Genomic DNA, 13,600 nt, shown 5'->3' on the forward strand with positions numbered 1-13,600 from the left:
GTTGAAATGCTTTTCCCCCTCTGACTGTCACCACCTTTATATTCTGTATTCTCCTCCCTCCTTTATCTTTCCACTTTAGTTCACGGTTTGTGTAAGTACTGTTCTTTCACTCTTCTTCTTCTCTGTTCGTGACTTGCCTCGGTGTTGTCTTTTTGCATGCCTCTGCTCTGACTCGTGTCTCCCACATCGTGGTGAAACGCAGTTGAAGGAAAAAACCCTCGCTGTGGTAAATTCTGCTTTACTCGGGTCGTGTCGTTGAGGCAGCGTAGCTCGTTCTCCTGTTTAAAAAAAAATAAAAATTTAATAAAATGAAAAAAATGGCTACCCTGTCGTGTTTTAGACATAGCCAATTCAACAACCGGGTTGTTGAAGGAGCTGTGGTGCAGTCCGTCATCCCACACAGATGTTACTCTCTCATCCCAGAGTAGCTGTTTGGCTGGAATGCGGTCATCGATCAGTGGTTGGTGACTTCCACCCCGGAGCAGGTGTAATTCTCTGAAATTGGCTGACGACTAATTTGTTTCCGATGGCATTTCATGAGGTTTCGTGCTATCCTGCTCCATCGTCGTTGCCCACCACTGCCCGTAATGGTGTTGATGTCCGTTCACGTAAGCTTTTCGACGTGTCAAGCGGTTGCTGACTCTGCACTTTTCTTTTTTTCCCCCCCTCGTCACACCAGGCTCCCAGCAGCCTCCTGGAAGCTCTGGAGCAACATTTGGCCTCTTTAGAAGGGAAGAAAGTCAAAGACTCCACTGCAGCCAGCAGGTACTTTAACTCACCGCCGTTGTTGCTGCTTTTCTTTCTGCGTTTGATCGACAGTGATTGCTCATTGGCTCTGTTTGTTTGTTTTTAGGGCCAGCACCCTATCAAACGCAGTGTCATCATTGGCTAGCACAGGGATGTCTTTCACTAAGGTGGATGAGCGGGAGAAGCAGGCAGCTCTAGAGGAGGAACAGGCCCGACTTAAAGCTCTCAAGGTTTGTGTAGAGGTTGAGATCCTCTCCATGAAGGCGTCTCATTTGACTGCTTTCTTAAGTTGTGCTATTTTTTCTTTCTTCTCCAGGAGCAAAGGCTCAAAGAACTCTCGAAGAGGCCATCTTTTCCCACCACCGATACATCGCCAATCTCCACCACTGGGGGCACCATCAGCACAGCACCAACCATCGACCTCTTCTCCACACCCAGCTGCTCAAACGGGTACTTCTTTCACATAGCCAATAGTCATTTATTGGCTTATTTAGATTAAAACTTTATTTTTTTGTGTCAGATTTAATAGACTCATAGGCCTGTCGCAATAAATTTTGCTGGACGATAAATTGTCTCAGAAATTATTGCAATACGTGATATTGTTGTTTTGAGATGATTTTCAAGTCATTTATTGATAATGGCATAACAATGCAAGTTTTTTTATTTCTTTATCGCCAGTCTTCACAGGGACTGAAATCTAACGCTGCTTAATAGTTGGAAATGTTTACGTTGACTTAAATTTAAATGTCAAACATGAGCTTTGATTCACCTCACTCTTTGTTTTTAACATTTTTCTGCATCACTATTTTCAAATTACCACCTGAATACATTTAGACTCAGAAATCGAAAAGGTACATTTCAAAGCCTTTAAATGAGACTGTAGCCTCATTTCAATGCTGGGTAAACTGGGGGAGCCAAAAACTGGAATGAAAGCGTTTTGCTTAAATATTTTTGGAACCTGCAGATGTGACCACTATTAAAGCGGTTCATGGCATTTTCCTCCAGTCTCTGAATATTCCCAAAACTGCAAAAATATAGAGAAATCTAGTACATGTGTACAGTTGAAGTCCTATCAGTCGGGTTTTACCGAGACTGGTTTCAATTCTGTGATGATGATCATTGAACATAGAGCTGGATAAAGAAGCTTTTGTTTTCTTACTTATCCCCCAGACAGTTATGGTTCAATAGTGGGTTAATAAAACCTTCTGACGTGATGTTTTTGTTGTTGTTGTTTTTCTGGACGCAGTGCGGTCAAGATGGAGAGTGACCTTTTTGACCTGCAGCAGAGCTTCCAGCCCTCCATGCAGTCGGCCTCCACAGGCCTCCCAGTGGCCACGGCGTGGGCAGGTAAACCTTTTCTTTCTTTTTCCCCCTTTCTTCTTGTCATCCTCCAACCAACACCGTGGCTACTGACTTTGGCTCTGCATGCTATCCTTCTCTTGTTGCTGTTGTCTGACTCTGATCTCCACCTCTTCCTCTCCTCTCCACTCTTGTTTCTCTGTCATTTTTTTTCTTCTTCTCTCCTGTCTCTCTTCTTTTTTTTTCTCCCTCTGCCTGCATAGATCCTTTCACCTCTACTGAAGCTGGAGATGATTCCATGCCAAATCTTAACCCTTTCCTGTCAAAACTCGTTGTCGATGCCACTCACTTACCTGTCGTGTCTTCAGACGGTGTTAGCTTTTCCTCTAGGACATCCGGTCATGAAATGTTTGGTGGTAACAACTCATTTTGTTTCTCTTCCAAAGTCTCTTGTGTCTCTCGTTCATATATCTGTAAGATACTTAAGCGCATGATTATCCTGCATGTTTGATGTGCTTCTGTAGTTTGAATATTTTGTCTGTGCAGATCTTTTTCTCTCCTATACTTACCAAACTCAGATTGGCCATCTTTTTGTTTTTGTTTTGCAAGTTATGCGATTAAAAAAAAAGAAAATCTAGAGCTTTTTTCTATTTAACCTGTCAGTATTTAGCTAACGTTTAATGGTGATGAAGTGGACAAAAAAAAGTTTCAAAGGTAAATCTTTTGAGTTCAAATAATCGGTGTCAGAGGTGCAGCGCTACATGAATGTATCCTAAAATTTTCTGTGTAGCCCTTTGAGTTCAGCACACATAATATGATGTTTAAAACATGCATTCACGCTGAGGGTTAATGTGCCGGACTGTCTGTTCTCTACTTTACAGTTTCTCATTTAGCAACCTAAGCATAGAGAGGAAAAAAGTTGGATCACACCAGTGCTTTACATCAGCGTTTTACTCCACACTAAGCTTAATTACTAACCCGAAACGACAACCAGCTGAACGGAAGCGTCGATGCTGCAGAGACCAACAGGCTAAAGTCCAAATCCAGCTGCCGGTCACATTTAACCAGCCCCAAATGTCCTCAGAGTCTGTGTAGCAGACGTGCTGCTACGCTCCGGTGGCGTCATGGCAGAACGTTTTGCTTTTTGAGGGTTTACACGAGCAGGTTCTATGGTGCATTCAAGTACTAGTCGTACATAGAGGTGTCTTTTAAATCACAGGGTGTGAGCGCATTTGCAATAAATTTTAAATTTGTACATTTAAAATTAAGGCCTTAAGATGTCTCAAATTTTCAACCAAAAAACAAAAACAAAAAAAACAAATAAGTGCTAATCACAGGTTTTAGATTTTGTCTTCGTATGACTTTTTAGTCCTGTGAATTTGTTTTTTCTCACCGGACTTTTCTGTCAGGCAAACACAGACATCTTCACTGCGTTCTGTGACTCAAGGTGGTTGCGGATATCGGTAACTAGCTGCTAATGTAGATTTGCTGACTACCTTGTAAGCTTTCTTTATCATTCATCATGGGTAAATACAAATTTATTGCCGGTTAGCTGGATGGTGTTGGTTCTCTCCACTGCCCCTCTTCTGTTACACATACGAGTCTTTGTGCATTCTGTGCAAAGAAAACTTTTTAATAGTAGCTGAATAATCTTTATTTGTTGCCTAAATCAAACCAGGTCTCTGCTCTATTCTGATCACTTTTGGAAAGGCAAAAAAATATATATATAAACATGAGATTGTGAGAACTACAATGCGGCACCTCTATGAATGAACTAATTTTTTGTTTGATTGATTTCTGCCACTGGGGGCTCCAGAATTTTCTTTGCACAAAAATTCGTTGAGCATCAGTTGTTTTCTGTCACTCGGACATTTTGCTCCCCCGTTTCTCTTTCTGCCGTCTTTACTTGATTTTTCTAAACAAAACCTTACAGTGCGAGTGGGCTCAGGCTTTGAAAGAAACAACCGCATGAATTGGAAACTTTACAAAATGAAGCCAAAATAAAGTGATTGTCATTATGTGCAAAAAAAAACCTAACTTAATGTTTGTATTAAATTAGATTCTAGTCCTACTGCTTAACAGCATTTTCAAATCTGAATCGCGCCATCTTTTAAATACCTTTTCCACACAGCAGAGCGATTGACACTTGACTTTTTGGAACGGTTGTGTCAAAGTGCAGCTGACTGTAAAATCTGCCATCATATCTTGTGTGTCTCTGATCCAGATTAGGTCCACGTGTTGCTGTTGATTCCCAGTTAGCTTTTAGCTCCTGCTCTTGAACCGTTTGCTGTTGCTTTGTAGTGCTCAGATGCTGTAGAGCTTTTAAGTTGAAACCTGTTCTTACACTATGTTTGATTCTCCAGATCGTTACAATCCCTTTACTGACACAAACTCATCCGTTTCAACCAATTACAAACGCACAGTGCGGATAGAGCACTCCATCTCAGGTACTACGACGGCTCAAAGCCTTGACCTATGTTTCCTGGCAAACATAGACTCTTGTCCACAACTCCCCAGAGCCATTATTTTAATACCTCTAGCAGATTTATTACAATTAAAGGAAGAGTTTTACATTTTGGGATTTTTTTTTTTTTTTTTTAAGTTTGTGCTTTTGTTATTACTAAACGTGCAAAAGGGTCACATCACCAGACCAGATCATCAGCTTTTTATTTGCCTATATCTTTGCGAGGTGGGGGGGGGGAGGGGGGGGGGGGGAATCCTAACTGCATCGAGCCTCATGTCTCATAATCATCTTTCGATGGAGCCTTTTTAATGGGAAGATGTTTTAGCTAAACATTAATAAACATATCTGTACATTTTACAAACTGTCTTACAGCAGTTTCTAGAATAAAGCCTTAAATTTGTAAAGTTGATAAGTGATATCAAGTTTACAATATTAAGAGCTGTGTGAAATCTTGATTTAAAAAAAAAAAACATTTTAGACAAATGATTGGGTTTAAAAAGGCAAGTTTAACATAATCAGTGTGAAGCATTAAGATAAGGGCTGTACCTCTGTTATTTTAGTAATCAATTATTCTGTCAATCTTATTCTAATCGATTAATTAAAAATGGCACTTTTGTTTTTAGTTTCCATTTAACCATTTAAGCTTTTTTCAGAAATGGATGCAAGTATGCAAATAAACTGATAATGCAATTCCTTTTTTTTTTTTTTAATAAAATAAACATTTTATTGCCTAAAAATCAGCAACATGCAACATTTCATTAGTGTACAATTAATCATTTGTAGCAAAATATGCACCTGCAACAAAAGCATGCTTCTAATCTTATTGGCGATTATTTCAATAACCGATTCATCAGGATTAACCCGATTAATTGTTTCAGCCGTAAAAAATATGCTTTGATTTAAGAAATTTCTGATGGAATTAACATCAAAACGGTGCAGGGCTGATTTGTTTAATTTTTCATTTTATCGATTAATAATTAGATGTCAAACGCTGCTTAACAGGACTATTTGTTTTTTTTAAACAGAATTTAGACGGGGTGAATTTTGTTTTGGTCTTAAATGCAAAACGTAGTTTTGACTTAGTTGCTGCTCTTACTGTGTTCTTCTTTCAGTAAATGACCTTTTTCCCCCCTTAATCTCTATACTCTGGTTAACGATTAATCGTTTGCTAAATTATTTCACGGCTATTTCAACAATCGATCAATCATTTCAGCCCTAATTAGAATAGTGTTTTTAGTAGGATTTTCAATTCTTTTTTTTTTAAACGTAGCGGGCCTGATGAGCTGGTCTGGAATGATCTGTAATATTGCTGCCAAATATTAAATTCTCATCCAACGTTTCAAAAAGATTAATTCCCAAAATGTTCCAACTTTCCCTTTAGCCCCTTGTGGGTTGCTAAATGTTTATGCTGCAATGTTTTACTTTTATGCCTATTTAACAGATCTACTGAAAGATTACATGAAAAACTTGTCTGAATAAAATAAATATGTGTAAATAAATATATAAGCACTTTTTTGTCTTGCTTTCTGTATTGCTGCTGTCATTCCTCACCTGTTTCTGACTTGTCCTTGGAATGCTTTTCTTCCTCTTCTTTTTCTTCCCGTTTTCTTTGCCGTTTTTTTCCGGCTGCTTCACGCGGCCCGTCAGACTCCTTCTGTGGCCCGGTGTCCGTTGCTCAACACCTCTCACACCAGGCTCCCTTCCCCACTGAGCCCTCTACTGTAGCAGGTCTATTCAGAGGTAGAGTACAGGCTCGCTCTCCTCTCATTTTCTGCTCTGCTTGTGGAATCCTGCTACTGTGCTGTTTGGGAATATGGTTCGGAAATGCTGTAACTTTGTCAGTCAGCTTTCTCGTCTCTTTTCCAAAGGATACTCGACGCCTCAAGCCCCTCCACAACCGCCAGCGGTGGGCCTGCAGGTGGACTTTGAGTCGGTTTTTGGAAACAAAGCCGCCGCCGGCGGGAGCCTCAACTCTGACGGTGACGATTTAATTTCATGGGACTGAGTCTTGCTTAATGTAGCACAGTAGTGCGTTGTGTTTGAAAAAACAAAACATGAATTTTGAAAAAAAAAATAAAAATAAAGCAATACTATATTGTTTTATTTTCCCTGTCAGATCTCGCCGGAGGCATCCTGAAGCCGACTCTCGCCGGCTCCAACCAGCCGTCCAGTCAGCAGCCCGAGAAGCTGGTGTCAGACGACCTTGACTCTTCCCTGGCCAACCTTGTCGGCAGTGAGTGCAGCGCTTTATATTCATCTGCGCTAATGAACATGCATCTTCATTAAGACACACACACACAAAAAAAATGACCGAAATTGTTCCGCTAACCACCGCTTGACGAATGTTGCTTTCCAGATCTGGGCATCGGAAACGGAACGATGAAGAAGTAAGTGGCGGTTGATTGGCTGATTGGTGGATGGGGCGTTTTCAGCTCCGTGCTGCCAGCTGCTGCTGACGCCAGCTCTGTTGATCCGCAGTGACATGCACTGGAGCCAGCCGGGGGAGAAGAGGATGACCGGCGGCACCAACTGGCAACCCAAGGCTGCGCCCACCACGACCTGGAACCCTGTCTCCATGGTGACACAGACGCGCACGTTTTAATTACGTTTATGTCGGCTATAGTTCTTCCTTCAAATCTGAATGTTTTTTTTTTTATTTCACCCTTATTCAACCCCTTATTCAGTGCTCAAAAAAAAAAAATCCTCCAGGATTTTAAAAGCTGAGATTTGTACTTACAAACTGTTTCATAGACGACCAGCAGTGCAAAAGTATTCACACCCCGTCAACAGTATTTTCGTTTGAATCTGCATACCCAAATTAATGATGGATTGATTACTAAATTAATTGACGATTATTTCAATAACCGGTTCAGCAGGATTAGTCCGTTTGTTTCAGCCGTAACAAATGTGCTTTGATTTAAGCCTTCATCTGTAGCTGATGAAGGTTTGATTGTAGGTTTTCTCTGATCCATAGAAGTTCACATTTTTACATACAAACTCAAGTATGTAAACGGAGTAAATAAACAATGTAAAACGTTTGTCCTGCAACTCTCTGGAGGTTTTGCTGTAAAGTTTTTCTCAAACCGTTTCTCTCCCGTCAGCCGCCGTCGGTCATGGCCTTCCCCGCCACCACGCCCACAAGCATGATGGGATACAGCATGGTGAGTCCTGCACTCAGCTGCTGCTTCCACTCTGAAGATCACAGAAAAGTCCCACAAATAATTTTTCCTTTTCATGCAACAATTTTTTTTTTATTACAGTTAAGCAGTGGTTTGGCAGATTTTAAAAATTACAGATGTTTATGATGATGATGACCATGAGACAATGTATGAGATATTATGACAGAATACATTATTATTATTATTATTATTATTATTATTAATATTTCGTAAGCCTAAATTTGGACAGCTTTATTTACAGGTACAATCATATATTTTCAAACACATTATAAAAAGACAGATTTTTTTTTTCCTCACTGTCTGAAGTTAAATCAGACTTAACTTTTCTTACACCGAGTCATTCATAATTACTAAAATTATTTTTATTTGCTAAATGCCAGAGAAGTTAATGAGAACAGTTTTTTTGTTGTTGTTTTTATGTGTGTGTTTTTAAATCTTAAAACAGTTTGTTTGGATTGTTTCAGTGTTATGAATATTTATTATTCCTAACAGCTCAAGCACTTATTCATCTTTTTACTTGTATTTTGAACATTAAACAAATTGAAATTGGGGGATTTTAGTGTGTTGTTCTCTGACCACTCAGATGTACAGAGAGAGAGAGAGAGAGACATTTCCAAACATAAAACTCACTTTTTGATAATGTTTTAATTTATTGTGATGCACCTCAGCAATAATTCTGCCTGTTGGTATTTTAGTTTTATTCCTACTGAACACGAAACGTCCCTCGATAGGAGGGGGGACAGAGTAGGGATCGCAAAACATTTTTTAGATTTATTTATTTATTTGTTTTTCAGAATTGTTCATATTTTTTTTTGCAAACTAAGTGATCCGACTTTGTGTGCAACCCTCCACAGCCTCCACAAATGGGCTCCATGGGGATGATGAATCCGCCCACCATGATGTACACCCAGCCCGTCATGAGGCCACCCAACCCCTTTGGCTCGGTGTCCAGCGCTCAGGTGGGTCCACGCGTCATCAGGACGGGGGCGGGGGGAGGGCCTGGGGGGGTAGAGGGGCGTGTCCATTGTGTGCTGTTGTGTCCCACGGTTAGTCACTGTGAAAGCTTCGTTGTCGGTGTGAATACTGCTGAAGATGATGACAGTTTTAACAAAAACAAACAAACAAAAAAAGGAAAGCCTTCACTCGCTGGAGCTGAAAGCAACAACAAAAAAAACTGTAAATCATCATCTCTTGTTTCTACTTCCTGTTTCCAAACAGCTCCTTTATTTATTTATTATTAACCCATCAATCACACATCACAGCCTCTCCAACTAATCTCATCCCTACTTCAGTCTCTGTACTGACTCTGACTTGTCCTCTGGTCCTCCTACTTCCTCTGTTAGCCCTCTGCAGCCTCTAGTCCTTCCAGCCAGAGTCCTCTCCGAGCCCCTGGACAGGACCCGTTTGCACACCTCTCTCTCAAGGATTTCTTGTAGAGCATCTCTTTAGGTACATCATGCTGTTTGCTTGCTCAGGCACCTGCATGCGTTGATTGTCCGGCGCTGATGCATGTTTGCTTTTGTCGCTAACTTTTACGCCCCTTGATGTCCTTTCCAGTGGATCACGCACCACGTCTTAACTTTTTTTCTTTTCTTTTGTTTTTGTTTTGCGTGGTTGTGTTATCAGATACAGACCAACTCATTTTGGTTTTCGTTCACCGTTGCGCAGACCTTTTTTTTTTTTTTTTTTTTTTTTTTTTTTTTTCTGCTTTGCAGCTGTTGCTAAATTGAACTTGTTGGTCGTTTGCTAAGCTTTGTCTCCTTTGAGGTAAATCTGAGGGCTGAAACAATTATTTAAACAATCACCCAATTTAGTAACTAATTAATTGTTAAGTGTACTAAAACAAAAAGTCAATTTGCTGAAAGAACAACATACTAGGAGTAGTTTAACTTTACAAGAAATATAAACATTTTGCATTGAAGATGAAGAAAAAGCTTGTCTGTAAATATGTTTTACCCAAAAGTGGCAGCTTTAGCTTTATCTGCTTCAAATTCTGTAAAAAAGGAGAAAAAAAACAACACATTTTCCTTATTAATTATTAGTCAGTTAATTCTAAAATGTTCACCAGATCAGCTCTACACTGTGTTAAGTGGAGCATAATTTGAGTTTTGATGTTAGGTTTTATTTTTTCTAGCTACAGATGTTCGCTTTGGGACAAATGATCAAATGTGCAGTAAAATAATGTTATGTTAATTCATTTTAGGCAATAAAATGTATATTTTTGTATTTATACATTTGGATTTTTTAAATATAATATACAATATTGTATATAAAAAAGAAAACTGCAGAATGTGCCACAGGTGACGTAAAACACTTTTTTTACTATTATTATTATGATTATTGTAATAACTGGTCAGTTTACCCATTTAATAGAAGACTGCAGTAGGTGTATCTGCAGACAATTTTGTCGTTTTCTTGTTCTTCAAATAAATTTTGCAAATTTATTAAAAAAAAAAAAAAGAATATTGTGATTAATAATTTGCTTCTGAATTCAAATTGACATTTTTTTTTTTTTTTTTTTTTGACGTTTTTACTGACAAATTGTTTTAACATGAACTTGGAAACCAAATTTGCAGTTGCGTGTTTGCCTAGCTTTGTTTCCACGTTTGTGTCATGGTAACATCGTGTGCTTGTGGTTTTGCTTTTGCTTCACAACTAAAAGGCGCTCAAACACAACCTCATTAGTCAAACATATTCGCTTCCTTAAGGCCGTAAATCCAGAATCTGCTAAACGTTTTTGTTAACCTCAGTTTGGTAAAAAAAAAAATGAATAAATGAAAATGAGGGAAAAGCTTAGCGAACTTCAGCTAAACTGATCGTTTCTGTTTTTATCATTTCATTTTTATTATTCTGATACGACCCTCTGCTTTTCTTGCAGATGCAGTTCATGTAATTTGAAGGAAGTGTCTCTCAGAAGATGAAGCACTTAGCTGCAAAACTTTGTCCTCGTTGCAGTCGAACTCTTCGGAGAAGCATCACCCCCCTCCCCCCCCATCTTCCCCCTGAACCCCCTCACCCACCCACCCAAACACAGACAAGTCAAGAACCCGACGGCGCACCGACTGTCGGAAACCATGGTAACCACGTCAGCACGACGTCCGGCAGAAACTCGAACCCCACGTTATTTTTATTTTTTTCGTTCTGTAACGACTCGCCCGACGCGCCGAGTGGTGCTGCTTTCTAACCCCACACCCCCCTCCTCCTCTCTAAGGATAGCTTGGGTTGCTCGGAAACGTGATCGGTCGGTCGGACGTCGAGGGCTTTTGATGATGTACAGCGGTGGGTGAAACGGGGGTGGAAGGTAAAAATGATTGCCGTTCTTCCCTTTCTCGATCCAATCATCAGTCATCTAGACCCCCAACCCCCCCCCTTGCAGTTATTTAACCGTCACTAAGTAGTGATGCTAACAACGTTTACACCTGTTTAGTTCTTGTCTTTTTTTACCGTGTTTACAGTAGACATTCCTTGTGTGTTGTTTGTATTTATTTATGATTATTGGTTTAAGATCGGGGCGAGGGGAGGGCCTTTGAGAGGGGCGGGGGGGTTAATGTAAAATCTACAGTAAAACGAACACACGTGGGAGTGCTTCAGCATTAAAACAAAGGATTTCAGACTATCATTAAGAGGTAGAGACGAAAAATAGATATTATATAAATTACACCTATTAAGCGGAATGATAGAGCACTAAATATTCTTGAGTTTTGTGTTAAGGACTTTTTTTTTTTTTTACTAGATGAAACATTTCACGATCTCCACTGTACTTACAGCGCAGGGAGGGGCAGGGGGCGGGGCTTAGAGTACGAGTCAGTTAACAGCATATAGCGTGCCTAGGGGTCTTTTTTTATATATATATATATATTGTTTCACAACAGATCTGGGGAAAAAACTAAAAAAATAAATAAATAAAAATGCACCACTTCATCCACAAAATCTGAGGGGCGACACTGGGGTGGTGGGCTCCATTTGCTTTAAGCTTGGCATGCCGTTGACTCACTGACTGTAATCAAGGCTGCCTTTACTCTGAATGTGAACGAGTTGTCTTCATGTTGCACACATCTTTCCACGCTGCAGGTTCTCAGAGAGAGAGATGGAGTGGGGTCAGTATGTAGGGGGGGGGGAGTCGGGTTAGTGGGTAGGCAGGCCGGATGATTAGATTGTCGTCACAGTGATAAAAATAATAATAAAAAAAAAGGGTTTGGTGTAAATTAGCTGTACAAAGGAGTGAGAGCGGAGCGGGGTCGTAGAGCGGAGCAGCACTGTTGATCGGTGCCACGTTGTACATAAACACTCGACTGTTCTTTGAGCGCACAAAGTGAAAGATGTATGAAATATGAAAGCAATTCAATCAAATTTGACTCTACCTAAGTTTGATTCAGGATATTCTCTGCGTTTGTCTCCGCAGATATTTTCTTTCTGTAATTAGATCGTGTAGCAGACAATGTCTTTTTTTTTGTTTGTTTCTTTCTTTCTTTCTTTTTCAAATAAAGAGCAGCTTCCACAAACGTCGGTGTGTGATTCTCTCGCTCTTAATGTTCGGTAGATCAGGGATTCCCAAAGAGCTTTGGCTTCTGACCCTCTTTGGTAAATATAATGTAATAAAATATGTGTGAAGAAACATCAACTTTTAGAATGTGTTTATGTTCACTAGTCAATCAGCATTAATGCTGCCTCATTCCTTCTGATTGTAGTTGACCATGACTTCTTTTGGTGGAAAACTTTTAAAAATATTATACCTTTATTGCAAGATAATACACTTTTTGATTACATGTAGTATTTTAACTACTTCTGGTGAATTGGGATTTGTCTCTGTGCACATGTGCAATGAGATTAAAGAATCTGTACACGATGTGTGTCACTTTCTGAAATGGGTGACAAAATACTTTATTCAAAATTTGTACCTGCATAGGAGAAGCGCTTAGTCAGCTTCAGTGCCCTTGCGACTTTCTTTTTCTATTTTGACACATAACCCCTAACTCCAATGTTTTATTCTAGGATTTATGTGAAAAAACAACACAAACATTTTTCAGTAAAGCTGAAGCTGATCGGACAAATTTTCCTGCTTGCATCCAGTTTACCCGCTTTCTCGTGTTTTTTTTTATTGAAAGATTCCATTCTCACTATTTGGTGAAGTGATTGAAGGCTAAAAATTATCTAAGATTGAATATATTTTTTCAAAAAATTGAAAGAATATTAACATTGTTCTAGTATCTAAGGTGTCTTTTTTCCATTTGTTTTGTCATACAGCTTCTTTTTTCTGGTTTGAGTAAAACAAGCAACTGCCTGTCATTCAAAATTGCTAGCATATTCCATAGAATCTTACAAGAGTGGCACAAAAACGTACATGTAAAAAAAAAAAAAAAAAAAGTGCCAAAACTACAACCTACAACTATTTTTTTTTTTTTTATCATATAATTAAATTTAAATTGAAAATAAACAATCTGAACTCTCCTTGTAGTTTAAATAACTCCTTACATTTAAGATAACCTGCACAGCCAGTTACTGTAGTGGTAGTCCTCCTAAGTGAGGCTTACCAATGGTGCAAATTTATTTTTACTTTTTTTTTTTTTTTTTGCAGCTCACAACTATTAATATTGTTTAATAGATAAATGGATATTTACAATTTTTATTTTATTTTATTTTAGAAGGGCGTCCTTAATGTCATGATTTACTTCTTGAATTGTGGCACTTTTGGATGTCCGTACAGCAACTGTTTATTTGCTGTATGATTTCCCCCTGCTTTCACATACAAACCACACCGGAAGTGTGAGACTCATCCATTATTGTGTGTTGAAGGTCAGAGAATCACCTCGCAGTCGCAGTGGGGGGCTTTATTCCTCCAAACCGTAGCGCAGATGGTGAAACAGCTTCGTGTTGCGCAGCTTTAATTGCTGTTTGACCTCGGCCCGTCCTG

At 39.3% G+C, this 13,600-nt stretch overlaps 1 protein-coding gene across 9 annotated transcripts in view; it reads left to right on the forward strand.

The window, feature by feature from the left end:
• picalmb (phosphatidylinositol binding clathrin assembly protein b) overlaps positions 1-12,195 on the forward strand; it is a 28,516-nt gene extending 16,321 nt beyond the window's left edge. Inside the window, exons 9-24 of one of the 9 annotated variants that reach the window (XM_044118584.1) lie at positions 80-91; positions 680-765; positions 854-977; positions 1,064-1,197; positions 1,994-2,094; positions 2,310-2,462; positions 4,410-4,493; positions 6,158-6,250; positions 6,379-6,489; positions 6,627-6,743; positions 6,867-6,897; positions 6,989-7,088; positions 7,612-7,671; positions 8,544-8,648; positions 9,033-9,138; positions 10,568-12,195. In XM_044118584.1, the coding sequence (XP_043974519.1) occupies positions 80-91; positions 680-765; positions 854-977; positions 1,064-1,197; positions 1,994-2,094; positions 2,310-2,462; positions 4,410-4,493; positions 6,158-6,250; positions 6,379-6,489; positions 6,627-6,743; positions 6,867-6,897; positions 6,989-7,088; positions 7,612-7,671; positions 8,544-8,648; positions 9,033-9,125 (1,404 nt within the window). In that variant the 3' untranslated portion in view covers positions 9,126-9,138; positions 10,568-12,195. Of the gene's footprint in view, positions 1-79; positions 92-679; positions 766-853; positions 978-1,063; positions 1,198-1,993; positions 2,095-2,309; positions 2,463-4,409; positions 4,494-6,157; positions 6,251-6,378; positions 6,490-6,626; positions 6,744-6,866; positions 6,902-6,988; positions 7,089-7,611; positions 7,672-8,543; positions 8,649-9,032; positions 9,139-10,567 lie in introns of those variants that run through there. The other 8 variants (XM_044118586.1, XM_044118587.1, XM_044118585.1 and 5 more) reach the window with 8 other exon arrangements.
• Positions 12,196-13,600: the final 1,405 nt, after the last annotated feature.

Source organism: Gambusia affinis, linkage group LG06 (assembly GCF_019740435.1).
Source record: "Gambusia affinis linkage group LG06, SWU_Gaff_1.0, whole genome shotgun sequence".
In the NCBI taxonomy this organism is placed as follows: domain Eukaryota; kingdom Metazoa; phylum Chordata; class Actinopteri; order Cyprinodontiformes; family Poeciliidae; genus Gambusia; species Gambusia affinis.